We start from the raw sequence: 14,606 nt of genomic DNA on the forward strand, positions 1-14,606 counted from the left end.
TTTTTTCTTGTAGTTTGCAGAGGGTGAGAGAGAATTTGTGCTACTGAGACTGACTTGGGTGGCTTAAAAAAACAACCCAAAAGACATGGAACAACAGCTCTAGTGTGTGGCCTCAAACAGGCTGGTGAACATTTAGCTCAGGAAAGCTATACTAAGACTCTGAAAGAAACTTGCTTTTAAAGTCTTGTTTTAGCCACAGCTCCCTTCATTCTTTTGAAGCTTTTTTTAATTAAAAAGACAATTAGATCTGAACAGTATCTGCTGTGGGTAGAGGCCATGGGAACATGGTGATTCACACACACTTAAGAAACCCTTTGTAAAGGATTCAGCATTGTGCGCTGTGGTAGCCTGTCACATAACATCAAGGAACACAGAATTAAAATTATAAATGCAGCCCTGGAAGAGTTATCTTTGATTTTTTTCTGCTACTAAACTAGTTACCGGAGCCAAATGCAATGTTAGAGTGAACTTGTGAGGAATCCCATGCCAGAGATGCCTTTACTAGCTAGGATTAGGCTACCCTTTCTGTTTCCTCTGCTATTACTTTGTGTTCTGTCTGACGGAGCCCAAAGGACAAAACATCTCCTTTAAAAGCCACTGAGGTTCCTGACGAGTTTCTCATTTGAAAAGGTTTACCAAAAAAATAATCTGTTCTACCGTAGCATATCCCATAACAGACTCTAGTGAAACCACCTGCCCAGCCAATGTAGGCTGGGTTTATTGCAATGGATTTCTACACAACAAAAGAGGAAGAAGGCCACTAGTCCTATGATCCTTGACTCTTCCCGTTGTGAAATACACTTGAAGGGTGAGCAATCGATAGGAACAGGCAGAACACAGAAACTTGTCCCTTTTGGGTTTCGAAGTGGTGGGGTGGAGGGAATCGACTGCCTCTTGATCATGCAGAACAGTCCCCAGAGGAAACACTGGAGGGATTGCCCATGTACCCAGAGAGACCTAGAGGGAGCCCCATTTCTCTTTGGGGCTGATAGCGGAGCTGTCTCTCTTACTTACGTGCACTTTCATTTCGTTCGCTACTGTTGTTGACATCATGATGCAGCAGATGATAGTCACCAGGATGAAGTAAAGCGCATACATGAACCGGGTACTTGTTGACTGCTTTATCTTGGGGCAGCATTTGCAGCACAAGGAACAAGCAGCAATACCACAGCAGCAGGCCAGCTGGAAAGCAAGACAAAAACATAAGTCATTCCATCATCACTGCTGCTTTCTATTGCCTAAGTCAGAAAGGGAAGCTGGGAGACTTCCTATGAAACTCCAGAATTTCTTGAGTCATCTCTTCCCATCTGATCAGTATTGAAGTGCAAACAGATTGTCTTGTTTACTAAAAGTCACCATGTTTAAACATACCAATTCCTAGTTTTCCCACATACTAAGGATGAAGGCGAGTATGAACTGCTCCTGATTTCTTAATCCTATTTTCTGATATTTCCATGCAGTTTATGGTCCTGGTATGTTTTGCCCAACAGAACAGTCACCGCAGTGATGAGGCTCTCTTTCTTGTAATATACTCTCCCGCCTCCACGGTGAATAAACAAATCTGTGCAAGAAGGACACAGATTGCAGATATTTGCTTTTAGCTTACAGACAAAATGACTTGGTTTCTCATACAAGTTGGAGATGGGTTTTGCTTCACAACAAGCTGTATAGATGCATTTTCAATTCATCAAAGTCATACTGTACATTTTAAGGTGCAGTATGTACATACAGGAACACACTTTTTTTGCCACAAACTTTCTGTGCTACTAGAGACTGAGGAAATTAAAGGTTAATTAAACTGCTTAAGCCACACTTGGGGATAGTTGTGCTCAAGGCTGCCTAACAAATAACAACAAAAATGCTGACAGTCCTAAATCTTGGGCAATAGAGGAAGAACATGGAAATATATTTTCTTTCTAGCTTATTACAAACAAAGCGAGAGAAAGGTGAGATTGAAGATCATATTATATACATATATTTTTTATATATATGTATGTGTGTGTATATACATATATGTGTATATACACATATATGTGTGTGTGTATACATATATACACACATATATAGAATTTTTTTTATATATATACATATATATAAAAATATATATAAAATATACAAAAAGAAGCTTGTGTATACACATACACGCCCCTCATGTAAGACAACAGTGTCCCTGGCCAGGCCCTTCCTTGCAAAAGGAGCCAGGTGAAGCTGCCTCTGCTGAGCAAGCAGCGGTGACCAGAGGAGACACCCGAGCGTGCGTGCTGGTGGGACACCTTCTCTTCCACCCCCTCCCGCAGCCCTAGAGCCGCTCACCGCTCCCCTCCGCAGGGACCATCTGCGGCCAGGGCCCCGCACGGCAGCAGGGCGCTGCCGGGGCCAGGGGCACACAGCACGCCAAGAGCCGCTGAGGCCGCTTTGCCCGTGTTTCCTTCAGCCCTGCGAGGTGACGCAGGGGCAGAGCCGCAGCTCTGCCCAGACGTTCAGGAAACCCCGCTGCTGCCCAGCAAGGAGCTGTACACGATGGCAGGCATTTCTTAGCCCTTGCCAAGGGCTTCAAAACACGCTTGTTTTTTCACTGAGGGAAACGTCCTAATCAGCAAAAGCCACATTTAAGTTGCCCTGACAAACTTCACTTGCTCATATGCATCTTTAGACACTAAACCATCACATACTGTTTTCCTCCTAAGACACTTCCTCTTTCAGTATCGAAGACTGTCCAGCCTAGAGAAAAAGGCAACGGTTTGAGAAGTTTGTTTGCAGACGTGTATCTGATACGACTCCACAGGATCTCACATCTACGCTGGTTGGTCGAAGAGCCCTAAACCATTTTGAAGAATTGTCTTGAAAAGACTCGCAGCTTGTTATTTCCTTGCGGTTATTATCAGTTGCAATACTCACGCCCAGGCTTCCTGCCTTCAGCCCCACACAGCGGGTGCATCGAATGACGCGAGGGCTCAGCTACTGACGGCTGCTCAGCTTTTACAGCAAATAAAATGGGGGCAGTTCAACTCAACTCCTGCTCTACAGTGCTCTCAACTCATCACCGAATCTCACGCCAGAGGAGAGAGCGGCCTCAAAGCAAGCAACCACTAAAACTACTGCTGCTGCAAACAAAAAACACCCCCCCCCCCAAAAAAACACACAAAGTCCAAATTGTGGGGAATAAACAAAAAGGGCTCACACTGGCACCAAAGTTAGAATAAAAAGCACTATGTGTATAAACACACCGTGCAAGTGCACTTCTGAAATAGAAGGCAATGGGGGCTGAATGGATATTTTAATTCTGATATGTACTGAAATTAAGTTAATGCTTACAGCATCAACTACTAGACAAAGAAATAACAAAGCTATGGCAAGTTACTGATTCAGCAAACAAATGGAATAATAGTATTTCAAACCAAAAATATATCAGAAAAGTATAAGCCATCCACTTAAGAATTATGGAAAAAAGGAAAATAGCAGTACTAGAGCTCTTTTCAATCTGCATCAACTTAAGTGCTCAAACTATCCAGGATGAACTTCAACTGCTGGCTATATTCACCATAAGGTTAAAAACTACACTAAAGAATTAAAAAGGCATGCAGCTTTGGCATTTGTAAGAGTGAGAGGGGAACAATGTTTCCTAAGCCAGGTGCTACACAGCTCTGCCAGTGAAACCTCATTCATGTCCAGCAACGTGTCTGCTATTCCAGTCCTGGGTCTCTGGAGCTGCTATTTAAAGCAACAAATACTTAAATAGAACATAACTCATTTATGCTTTGTACCACATTATTTAGAGCGACTTTAATGATAGCTTCTAATAGCTGCCATGCAATCTGTAAGTTAGCAATATTTATGCAAAATACCAGTGCAGCCACCTTATTTCAGATGCGCTCCTTTGAGCATTCTGAATAGCCATGGAAATGCTAGAAAGCTGGTTATTGGGCCGCAGCCTCAAGCCTCTCTCTCTCTTTTTTTCCCTATTTTTTTTAGCTCTAGCTATGAGCAACTACATTCCAGAGTGGACCGCAATGAAAAGGGTGTTATCCAAACGTAAATGAAAACAGTCTCTGTGTCAAAAAGTAAGATGCCGGCAGCACATTACTGGCCTGAGAGGTTTCAAAGACATTACCTTTGGATGACAGAGCTCAAGTCCACCTCCACAGCAAATTCTCTGTCAGACAGGTTGACCTTGAAGGGCAGCTACACTGTGGAGCCTCTCTAATGCCATGTGCCTTACCATGGGCATGGCCCAGCTCACCTCACCTCTTCCTTCTCACCACTTTAAGATCAGCTGCCCTGCCCAAGGACGCGGGACCCACAGGTGCAGAAGTGCAAGCCCCTGAGAAATCTCTTAACATGTTAAAAAACAGGCTGTGAAGAAGCAAGTAATGTCACAAACCTTTTACATGTTATTTAGCTGATCATTAAACAAGTCTGCAGGAGAAACAGTTTTGGATCGCTTCCAATTTCTCTGGAACACTAGTTTTTGCCAGACCTAGTCAAAAGCTGAAAACTCACCTCCCAGCGCAAATTCTGGGAAAAAACAAACAATAACTTACATCCTGTTTTAGAGCAACAAACGCTCTTCCAGAGGATGAGTCCTGAAGAACAAAACATGCTTCCTAGTTTTCAGAACAAAAACCAGAGAACCCAAGGCCCAACACCTGTACAAGCAGGCAGGCCTCGAGGATCCTGTCCACACTTACAGAGCCGGGAGCCGAGCTCGCCATCCCGAGATGCGATCCCTGGGAGCCCTGGGTTCCCAAGAGCCCAGCACCACCGCAGCAGGGAGTCAGGCTGCGCTGGCAGAGGTCTGTCACAGCTGCGAGCGATTCTGGCTTAAACTCCTTCTGGTCCAAAGATTCCCACAAGTTAGCAGTAAGCATGAGTATGTACGGTCATCCCAATTCCCTCCCCAGTCTTACATCTCTTTGTTTTTGGGCAAGCATCAGTGTCTGACAATAATTACAAGGACTACATAAATATTTGTGCTTTCCACAAATATTTATAACCAACCTCCCCCGTTGTGCTAATCTACTGAGGAGTCAGGCCTTCACAACGCAGCCTGGTTATCTGCTCTGCTCACTGCTACCCTTCAGGAGCTCGGAGAGTGTGCGACCATAGCGTATTTGAAATTCTGAAACTTGAGTATCCAGTTTACTTGCAGAGAGTTCAGTGATTTGAACTGGCTGGATAATGGCTTATTTGACACTCGCTTCACAGTACCAGCTGTGGAAAGCAGTGGTGGAAACTTTTCTGTTTTGTTTTGTTTTTAAAAAATTATTCAATATACAGTTTCACATCCATCTCTTTTGGTGGCAGGACTGGCTTAAGGGCCACTGGCTCCCCCCAACCTTTCTCCTCTGCCAGCCACTCACTCCTACCCTCGCACCAGCATCTCACCAGCACTTATAAGAGCTGTTTCTGGTGCTGGGGGTAACCAAATCAAGAAATCAGATGGGTTAAAGAAGAAAAAAAAGGGGGGGGGGGGAATGAACAGTCCTTCTCAGCTGCCTGATGATATCTGCTACGCAATGACAGAACTAGTTCTACCATTTCAACCGAGGGGACAGCAGAGGTCAGTCCCATGCGCTTCGACCCAGCCGATTCACCTCCTCCGGACGGACGTGTTCCCATGGTATCTTTCTATTGTTTCATTTGAGGAGAGTGCAGGAGGCCCCTGTCAGACCAGGAGAACAGTCATTTTACATCCACACAGTGAAGATCAGAAACTAGAAATAGTGCAGTACAGACCACACAACAGCCCTAGTCAGGGCTAACCCTTTTTCCAAGTATAGGCAGCCCTGGATATATTTGCACATTCCTGCCCTATTTCAGCTTGGGGAACACCTATGGTTAAAAAAAAGGTTAGGCAGGTTAACAAAACAGGGTAAAAGCAGGTTTAGCATCTTGCGTGTGAGCTACTCCTTCCCTACAATGAATAGTCCATCACCGTATACTCAACATCTGCCACGTGTAAGTTTTTGCAAGTCTATGATCCAAGCTGATAAATCAGCAGAACTAGATACAACAGTAATGCTAAGCACGCACATAATTATTCACATACAAGAATGAGCTGCAGAGTGGATATGTCCTGCCTACTGCTTTTATAGAGACAGTGACATTTTAGGAAGGTATTTTCCAGAGACATTTCCAAAAAAAACCCCAAGGATCATTGAAAATATTTTGTGTAGCCATTAAAAGAAAGTCCATTAAAATAAAGTGTATCTCAGTACAGGAGTTCCAGGATCGCTGCCCAAAATAGCCTCTGGTATTTTTAATATACACAAACCATAGGAAAGTATCAAACTTGTCACAGCAAAGCACTCTTCCGTTTGGGAGACTTAAGCAGAAATGGTAAAAATCAAAGTGAAGAATAGCAGATTAAATAAAAAAAAAATGCACGCTTACATGAAATGAAGACTTAACAGTGCTTCACCTCTTTCCTTCTAAATTACTGCCCAAACAGTGTAGACAGAAAGATTACATGCCTTCTGGCCATTCCATAGAGCAAAGGAATGTGCCTTGCTGAAGCTTCTTTTCATGAAGGCTTAGTTTTTCATAAATTGTTTGATTACTTGACTACCAGCATTAGCCAGGCCATAAGGCTTGCAAATAATGTGGTCAGTGATCTGTTAATAGCAAAGTCTACAAAAAATGCCCAAACAACTCTCATAGCAACATGAAGCATCGAAGCAGGCTGAGGGAGCAAAGCAGCATGCCCTGAACAGCTAATATCTAGAAGTGGTTACGCTCCAACACTTGGACCTTTTATTTTGTGAAGGAACATCAAGCAAGCAAACTACTCTGTTAGTGCACTGCTTCACAGAAACGAGAGGTGCCTGAGGCCAGGGGTCCCAAGTGCTAGGATCTGGGGTCAGACCATTACTGAAGCCCCTGCTGCTACGTACACAAGCTTTGCAAAAGCTTCTTCAAGCAGTTGCATGACTGCAGAATGGTTTGCTTGTCCCTGTGAAGTAACTAAATTCCCTGAAGAAGCTTTATTTTGTCTTTTATCAGTCTTAGCTGGCTTTTCAATGCTTCCTTCTTTAATATTCAGGCTGATCATGTGGCCTAAACCAAGAGATTTTGTGACCAGCATACCACTTAATTAACCAGCAACCTATTTTTAGGAGTACACCTCACACTGTGTGAACTGTGAAAAATTATAACTGACTTCAGAGAAAAGTCACGCCAGCACAAACATTGCCTGAATCCTCCTTTCCAGTGAGGCTAATGTGCTCTAAGTCGAATTTCTAAAATGAAGGGTTTGCGTCTGGCACAATGGGGCATATACTACCGTATAGTAGGAAGTAGTTCAAAACCTAAACGAGAAAGTAGCTTCTAGGACAGCTGTGCTGGGAGTGAAAACACGGGCAAGCTACTTTCAGACTCTGGCAGAGCAGAGATTAAGCCCTTGACTGAACTGAGGATGAGGATCTTTTGTCTTTATGCTCAAACATTACTAAGCGGTGACTAAGCTCAGCATTAGAAAAAACAAAACACGTCACTGAAATTTCTAAATTAGAGTGTTCCTCTCTTAATGATTTTGGAAACTTCAAGACAATTGTTTAGTCTGATACTGACCCCAGTATCAGTGTGTTTCACATCACCCAGTCCCCTGCAGCACAGCTACTCCCTAGTTATTGGGCTCAGTACAGACTGTCTGGATTTGACGGCAGTATGAAATGGTCAGCCTGTCCCTCCTAGTGGTTAATTATATTTATCACTAAAAATAGCAAAAAAAAAAAAAAAAAAAAACACTTTGAAATCTGCCACAGTTTTCAGACAGCGGTTCTTGCCGAGGCTCTCTGCTAACTTAGAGAGCCTTTTAAATACCTGGTGTTTTCTCCTTGTTCATCAAACAAGGAGCTCAAACTGTTCAGTCCCAGTCTCTCATTTGAAGGCTGTAAGACACTTCCTCCAGCAACCTCAGCTTCCTGAACCCTGTCCTGTCATTTCGTATTTCACAATTTTCTTATCTGCAGGTGGTTCCAGCTAGCACTGCAGCCACATCTCTGCCTCTCACGGCAAAGATGATCCTACGCAGAGCAACTGGAAGATTAAAGACAAGCCAGCAATAGCAAAGTCTGACAATTTAAGGCCACTGTTTCCATCCAATGAGCAGATAGATTTTCTCCAGTTTAGCTCTGACGCTCAAGACCAGCACTCTAGAGGCAGAATGATATAGTGAAGCAACACGGTGCATCGCCAGGGATGGAAAGAAGCTAGAACATTTTGTTAAAGGAAGATAATTTCATAAATCCATAAAACATAGGAGTGAGGAAGCAGTTAAAACAATCTCCATATATATTGATTTAAAATCATGCAGCTGGAACAGCTGCTTCAGTTTTGAAGAAACTGACAGCTCTAAGTCATTTCACAAAGATGTTTTGTCTTTAAAAGGTATTTTTGGTACTGAGTTCAAGCAGACTTCAAGAGGAGGAAAGATTAACACCTTCATACAGACTGACAAAGCCAGCAAACTGGAATGAAAGGTTAACTATTTCTTGCCAGTCACATTAAAACAAAAATGAAACCTTCTAATTGCCCAAAGCTTTGCTAAAGACCTTCCAGTGTCCAGCACAGCCAACTTCACACACATTCCCAGCTTGATAGATTCAAACTGGAACCTGTTTATGACTTCCTATCGCTTATTTTTCTGTTTAGAATTGGTAATAGCATTACAATGACTATTCAAGAAATATCTTGAATAATATTTCTGAAATATTTCTGCTAAACTGCAATAAAAAAGGGAAAAACATGCAAGTTAAGTCTTTTCAGAAGAAGTTAACAACAGATCCTGTTTAAATTTAGTTTAACAGATGATACATTTTGGATCAGTTTTACTGGGCAGAAATGTAAAACTTGCCATCTTCAGACTGTGACCTCTTCCATATATCTAAAAATCTGAGCATTACTAACCGCAAAATCAGCCCTAGTATAGTTATGACTAACTGTATCGATAACAAGATTACTAGGTGTGTCGGCACTCTCTTCCAAGCAAACACAGAGCCAACTTCCCCCAACAAACGTCACCGTAAACAGTACAGCCCTGAAAGCGCTTGCCGGCTCTGTCACTCCGATAACCTCACGCTGCAGCGTAACAACCTTCAGACACCACCTACTAGCACTTTTAAACAGGAAAAGGCTTTAAATCAGTTGGGAGAACAGACGCAATAGCATGCATTCAAAATAGCAGAGATTCAGCGATTTTATTTTAAATGAAGGAGCCTCCACGACAGAGGTCAGTTTCCTACAAAGGCACTCAATTCAAGGATATCCTTCAAAAACAAGAATACTCTCAATGCTAGCACTGAAGCCTGTTCCCTGGGTGCCCTGAACAATGCAGCAGGTCAAACTAAGTAGTCAGAATAGTCCATCAGGTCCCAAAAATCTAGGAAGCCAGGCATTTAACATGTCAAACTGTATTACAGAGCTGGTAAAGAAACAGAAGTGCCATTAATTCAGATACGAGAAGATCCTTGGAAGCAACCTGAAGTCGAAGTGCCTTCCCAGGGCTCTGTTGAGAACATCATTGGACCCCAGTGTGCGTTTTGGACCACAGAGGCCACCAGCTCCAGACGGGACCTTCAGCTCACGCTGCCGTCGCAGCTAATGCTCTCATTCGATTACTCCCCTGGCACGAGCACGGCTGCGCTGGCAACTATGAGTGCACGCTTTCTACTGCAAGCCTCAGCAATGAAAAAGGCCACCCCAGAACACCTCCACTCGCAGAAAAGCAGCAATACGATTTTAATCCATTCCCAGAGAAGTACTCCCTTGCCCTTAAAGATAAGGGTCCTGTCCTTACACAGCCTTTGCTCTGCGGCTGTGGAGCGATGGGTATTTCAGTGGGCTCTTTAAAACCACAGTGCAACCAAGTGACAATCACTGTGGGACATGAGAAGTAAAGGCTGAAAAATTATGCAGCAACAGATAGGAGAAAGAGTATCTTCTGCCTCTGTGTCTTCCCAGAGACAGGATTACTTAGAAATCAATCTAACAGAGCAAGCGTCAAGCGATACAGCACTACTGTGACCTCGCTGTCGGCTGGTTGCTTTGGCCTCCCTTTCCAGTCGCTTGTGAATACATCAGCAATTTTTGTCCAAATAGGACAAAGAGATGGGGGCCTCAAAAATATTAAGTTCTTACAATTTCCATGAGAACAGGCAAGCGGGTTAGCAGAGGAAAATGATCTCTTAACCCCAAACAAAGAAAAAGCTGCAACATAACGTCACTATTAGAAAAGGAATCGACATAAGATACCAAGCTCAATACACAAAGCTGTAGAAAACCAGGCTTTGCTAATTCAATTGCTCAGACAACCGTTTGTGCAAAATAAAATCTGTATGTTTTTGCAAACTGGGAAAAAAGTCCCTTCCCACCCTGTTTTTCCTCAGTGTATTTAAGAGCCCTTTAGGACACGGCGATATTCCAAATCAGACCTCAGATTCAGTTAAGTAGTTTCATCTTAAATCACGACTGACAAGAGGTGGTGGGACAGAGCGGTGTTTTGTCCGCTGTGGAAAGACAGCTGTGACTGTGGTTAAAACCCGTAACTGATCTTCTCACCTTTTTTCCCCCCTAAACTGAAAGGTTCAGGTGAGGTGCGACAACCCAAGCCCTCTGCGGCAGGAAGGCCACCGGCAGCAGGCGGCCCTTGGAGCACCGTGGCGAGAGGGCGCTGGCGAAGGCACCGTGCCGGCACCGGGGCTGCAGCCCGTCCCGCCACGGCACGGTGCAGGGAGAGGGGGAGAGCATGAGGGCAGGACGGAGGGAAAAGCGCCCCTTTGAAGCCTCTGCTTCCCTACCCCCAAAAGCCTTTCCCTTGACCCAAAAGCCATAAGCCCCCGAAGTCATAAGACTACCCTAAGCCATAATTTTAAATAAAGCTTTTTTATTTTCTTTAAACTCTCAGAGTTAGAGGTCTGGGTATAAAACAAAAACCTGATATTCTACTTGTGGCACATCTTACTGAATTTATCACATGATATGATTTCTAAGTGCTGAATAGCACTAAAGAAAGCACTCAAGATTTGCTAGGCCAATGAAATTAGCTTTGGACTGTTCCTAGATGTTAATAATTACCAGTTCTAATTGAAAAACACATCTTCATGAACAACCCAGCTACAAGAGATTGCCACCTAACACCTAAATGTTAAATATTTAAATTACATTTATTTAACTCTGGAAAAAACATTCATTGTAATAAAGATTTTCTGCAACAGCTGCTTTCTTAACCATGATCTCAACTTTATTCTCATGAGAATAACTACAGAAGAAAAGCCAAATGTAAAATCCTGTTTCCTGTCAATTTAAGCAGATGTTTTTATGTAATCAAAAGCAAACTCATATCGTGGAGGCCCAAACTAGACTGTACCCTCATCGCATTCTGAAAAAGAGTCTACCAAAGAAAGATTAGAAAAAGCAGAAATATGTAGCAAGTTTCTCACAGCAAAGAAACCTAAAAATTGCAATCCTCTTTAAAGTAAGTTTGGACATTGCCCGACACAAACCAGTTGCAGAAGCTAAAGTTTATAAATGGCCAAGTATCTCAAGAGCAAGCTCCCAGGGTCTACTTGGCAAGGATGCAAGTTGCATAGTAATGCTAATTAAGATTATTTTAAATAATTTTCAAGTGCAAAATCAGCACAACTGAAGTACACTGAAGTCTGGCAGCTTGCCACTGTCTTCTTTAACAACAGGAATTTATTCTGAGAAATCTGAATGCATTTATTCAGAGAGCCATCATTGAGTGGATGTTTAGCACAGTTTGATCCAAAAACAAAAATAATAACTCATCTACTTCTCACCAGGAAAATTTGCTGGCATTAACAATGGAGAAAATGGACAGCCAAGTCATTAACTCACAATATTGCTTTGGTATCAGCCACAGACATCCAAGTACGCTAGCTGCACTTTTACAGCTCGCAAGGACAACACCAAAATTCTCAGCAAGCTCTTGGAAAGCACACTGACAGAAACGGAGAAAGGCAGAGATGTGCAGGGCAAGAGTACTTCGTACTAAAAAAACATGGGATACCAAACCAGTTGAACTAGTGTTTTTCAGGGAGAAAAGGAGGGATACACCACCAGTATTGGTCAGGACTCATTGTATAAAGTTCATCCTTCCTCAAGCACATCATCTCCATATCTGAAGGCAGGATTAACTTCATACTCTGGAGAAGACTTAAAAAGAGGCTAAATTTCTTCTCATTTTTCTAGCTGGATTAACATTACCTATAAAACATTTGAGGAAGATGGGCTGACAGAGAAAGAGAAACTTCTGTCCCTTTTGTGTGTGTATTAGAAGAAATATTGAACAAGCAACCTCACCCCATTGAGGGTTGAGATTCACCTACCTGTGAATGCAAAGATCGTTCTTTCTTAAAGAAAAGTTCCATTGCACACTGCTGAAACGCACTTTGTGTCAGCTATCTCGGCCTAGAGATAGGTCATCCGCAGTAGGAGTTTGCTGGTATAACTCCAGCAATATGCCATATTTGGCATAGATAAGTCTTACATCAAAAAATAATGCTTGAGCCAGCAGAATACATTTCCCCAGGGTACTGCATAATTCTGGTGTTATGACTGCTTTAGGGCTTTTGCTTAGACTCCAACATCACCACGGAGTTTAGTTTGTTTCCAGACTCTTAAGTGACACATCAGTATCAATGAAACATTACTATGGATACTACTACACGAGATAGTAACAGTAGTTTTAAAATGCTTCAAAGTTTGGTCACACTAAAATGACATCATTCACCAGGAGTCTCAGCAGAAAAGCAGTGAAGGTGCCATGAACAGCCACGACCTGCCACTGAACAGCGCCTACCAGCAGCACTGCTGTTACTTCCACACTGTGCAACAGAGGTTGAGCCGGTCTAAAACTTGTTTCACATGCTGCCAAAATACATGGGAGGCAGCAGCCAAGGAGAGCCCCTTCTCTAACAGCGGTATTAGCAGGCGCAGTTACCGCTTTCACCCGTGGCCACCTACAGCTGTGTGCTTAGGTGCAGAGGAGCGTGCACGGGAGCGCGGCGCGGGCACACATGGAGGTCCTCCCGGCCCGCCGGGCGCTGAGAAAACCACAGCTGGAAGAGCAAACCTAGCTGGGATTTCACGCTTCAAGAAAGATCTGAGCTTGTTCCAGATGGTGCACACAGAAATAAGAATAATCGCAAGCTGAGGGTGGGCAGAGCAACCAGGGAGGGAACACCAACAAAATGAGGACTGTTCAGGTCTTTAAATGTGTAAAACAGAAAGAATAAGCTCTCTGGCTGCTCTGTTGCAGACAGGACAGGTAACAACGGGTTTCTGTTGCAGAAACAGAGATCTGGGAAAAAGAAGCACAAGAATAAAGTGCCTGGGGAGACGCAGTCTAGCAACAGGCCGGGCAGACCGCTGGCAGGAGCGCAAGTCCCTCCACGGGGCGCAACGACGAAGCAGGTCTGGACGGGACCCTGGGAGACCACGCTTCCCCAGGCCCACACCGCTCACCCGTCACAACGGGCACAGCCAACAAGACGGGTATTTCCATAAGATGCAGCGAACGGATTTACCACCTCCTCGATGCCGGAAGGCGGAGGTCCCACGCCGCCCCCTCACCCCGTGCTTCGCCCCGTCGCTCGCATCCCCGCCAGCACTGGCACCGGCACCTGCTGGACCCTCCGCGAGCCAAATGCGGGGGCGCTCAGGGAAGGGCCCGGCCGGCACCAGGGCCGGGGGTGCCGGGCAGCCGGGAGCCGGCCCACAGAAATAAGGCCATTCCCCTTCTCGCACGCTGTGGGGTCTCGCTGCCCCAACGGGTATCAGTGACAACCACGCAGCCCCTCTTTTAGCTCGGTGCGTGTCAGGCAGTTCTGCCGGCGTTTCCCCTGCAGGAATTATTCTTCGTTTTACGGCTCTTCCCAAAGGTTTCCTCCTCAATACCGCGTCTCCATCCACGCCGCGCTGCCCGGCTGCGGCTCCTCGCAGCGGCGCTCACGAGCGCGGTAAGTGCGCGCACCCCGCGCTGCCCAGCCGCGCTCCAACGCCGCCGCCGCGAAACCCGGGCGGCTGCGCGGGGCCCCGCGGCCGGCACAGCGCGAGCCTCCCCGGCGCCGCGCGCACCGCTCCCCGCCGACACGGGCCCCGGCAGCGCCGCCGTCGCCCCGGGGGCGGCTCGCCCGGGAGCGCGGCCCGCAGCGGCCCCGCTCGCCCGCCCCGCAAGCGGCCCCCGGCGGCGGCGGCGCCTCCCCGCGCGGCCCGGCCGCACCTGCCGCGCTGCCCCCGGCCGCGGCGCGCTGGACCCGCCGGCCGCCCCCCCGGCGCCGGGCCGCCCCGCGCCCTACCTGCCCGGCGCAGCAGGGCGCCGACATGCCGGCGGCGGGGTGCGGAGCGGAGCGGGCTCGGTCGGTGCCTCAGAGCGGCGCGGCGCCCGGCGGCGGCCGCCCCCCCGGGCTGGGCTGTGCCGGGCCCCGCTCGGCAGCGCGCAGGGCACCGCCGCCGCGGCGGGCGGGGCAGCACCGCCTCCGCCGCCGCCCGGCCCCGGCCCCCGCGCGGGGCTTCCGCTGTCGTCAGCCCGCGCCGCGCCGCGGCCGGCGGAGCCGCTGCCGGTGGCGCGGGGAGCCGCGGGTGGC

General features: G+C 46.2%; 1 protein-coding gene across 3 annotated transcripts in view; it reads right to left on the reverse strand.

The window, feature by feature from the left end:
• Nucleotides 1-14,606, reverse strand: part of LOC112987066 (serine incorporator 5) — a 41,693-nt gene extending 27,087 nt beyond the window's left edge. For 2 of the 3 annotated variants that reach the window (XM_064500872.1, XM_064500871.1), the window contains exons 1-2: nucleotides 14,319-14,606; nucleotides 1,015-1,182 (exon numbers count right to left, since the gene is read on the reverse strand). In XM_064500872.1, the coding sequence (XP_064356942.1) occupies nucleotides 1,015-1,182; nucleotides 14,319-14,345 (195 nt within the window). In that variant the 5' untranslated portion in view covers nucleotides 14,346-14,606. The remainder of the gene's footprint in view (nucleotides 1-1,014; nucleotides 1,183-14,318) is intronic. The other variant, XM_064500870.1, reaches the window with a different exon arrangement.

This window comes from Dromaius novaehollandiae, chromosome W, assembly GCF_036370855.1.
Source record: "Dromaius novaehollandiae isolate bDroNov1 chromosome W, bDroNov1.hap1, whole genome shotgun sequence".
NCBI lineage: Eukaryota > Metazoa > Chordata > Aves > Casuariiformes > Dromaiidae > Dromaius > Dromaius novaehollandiae.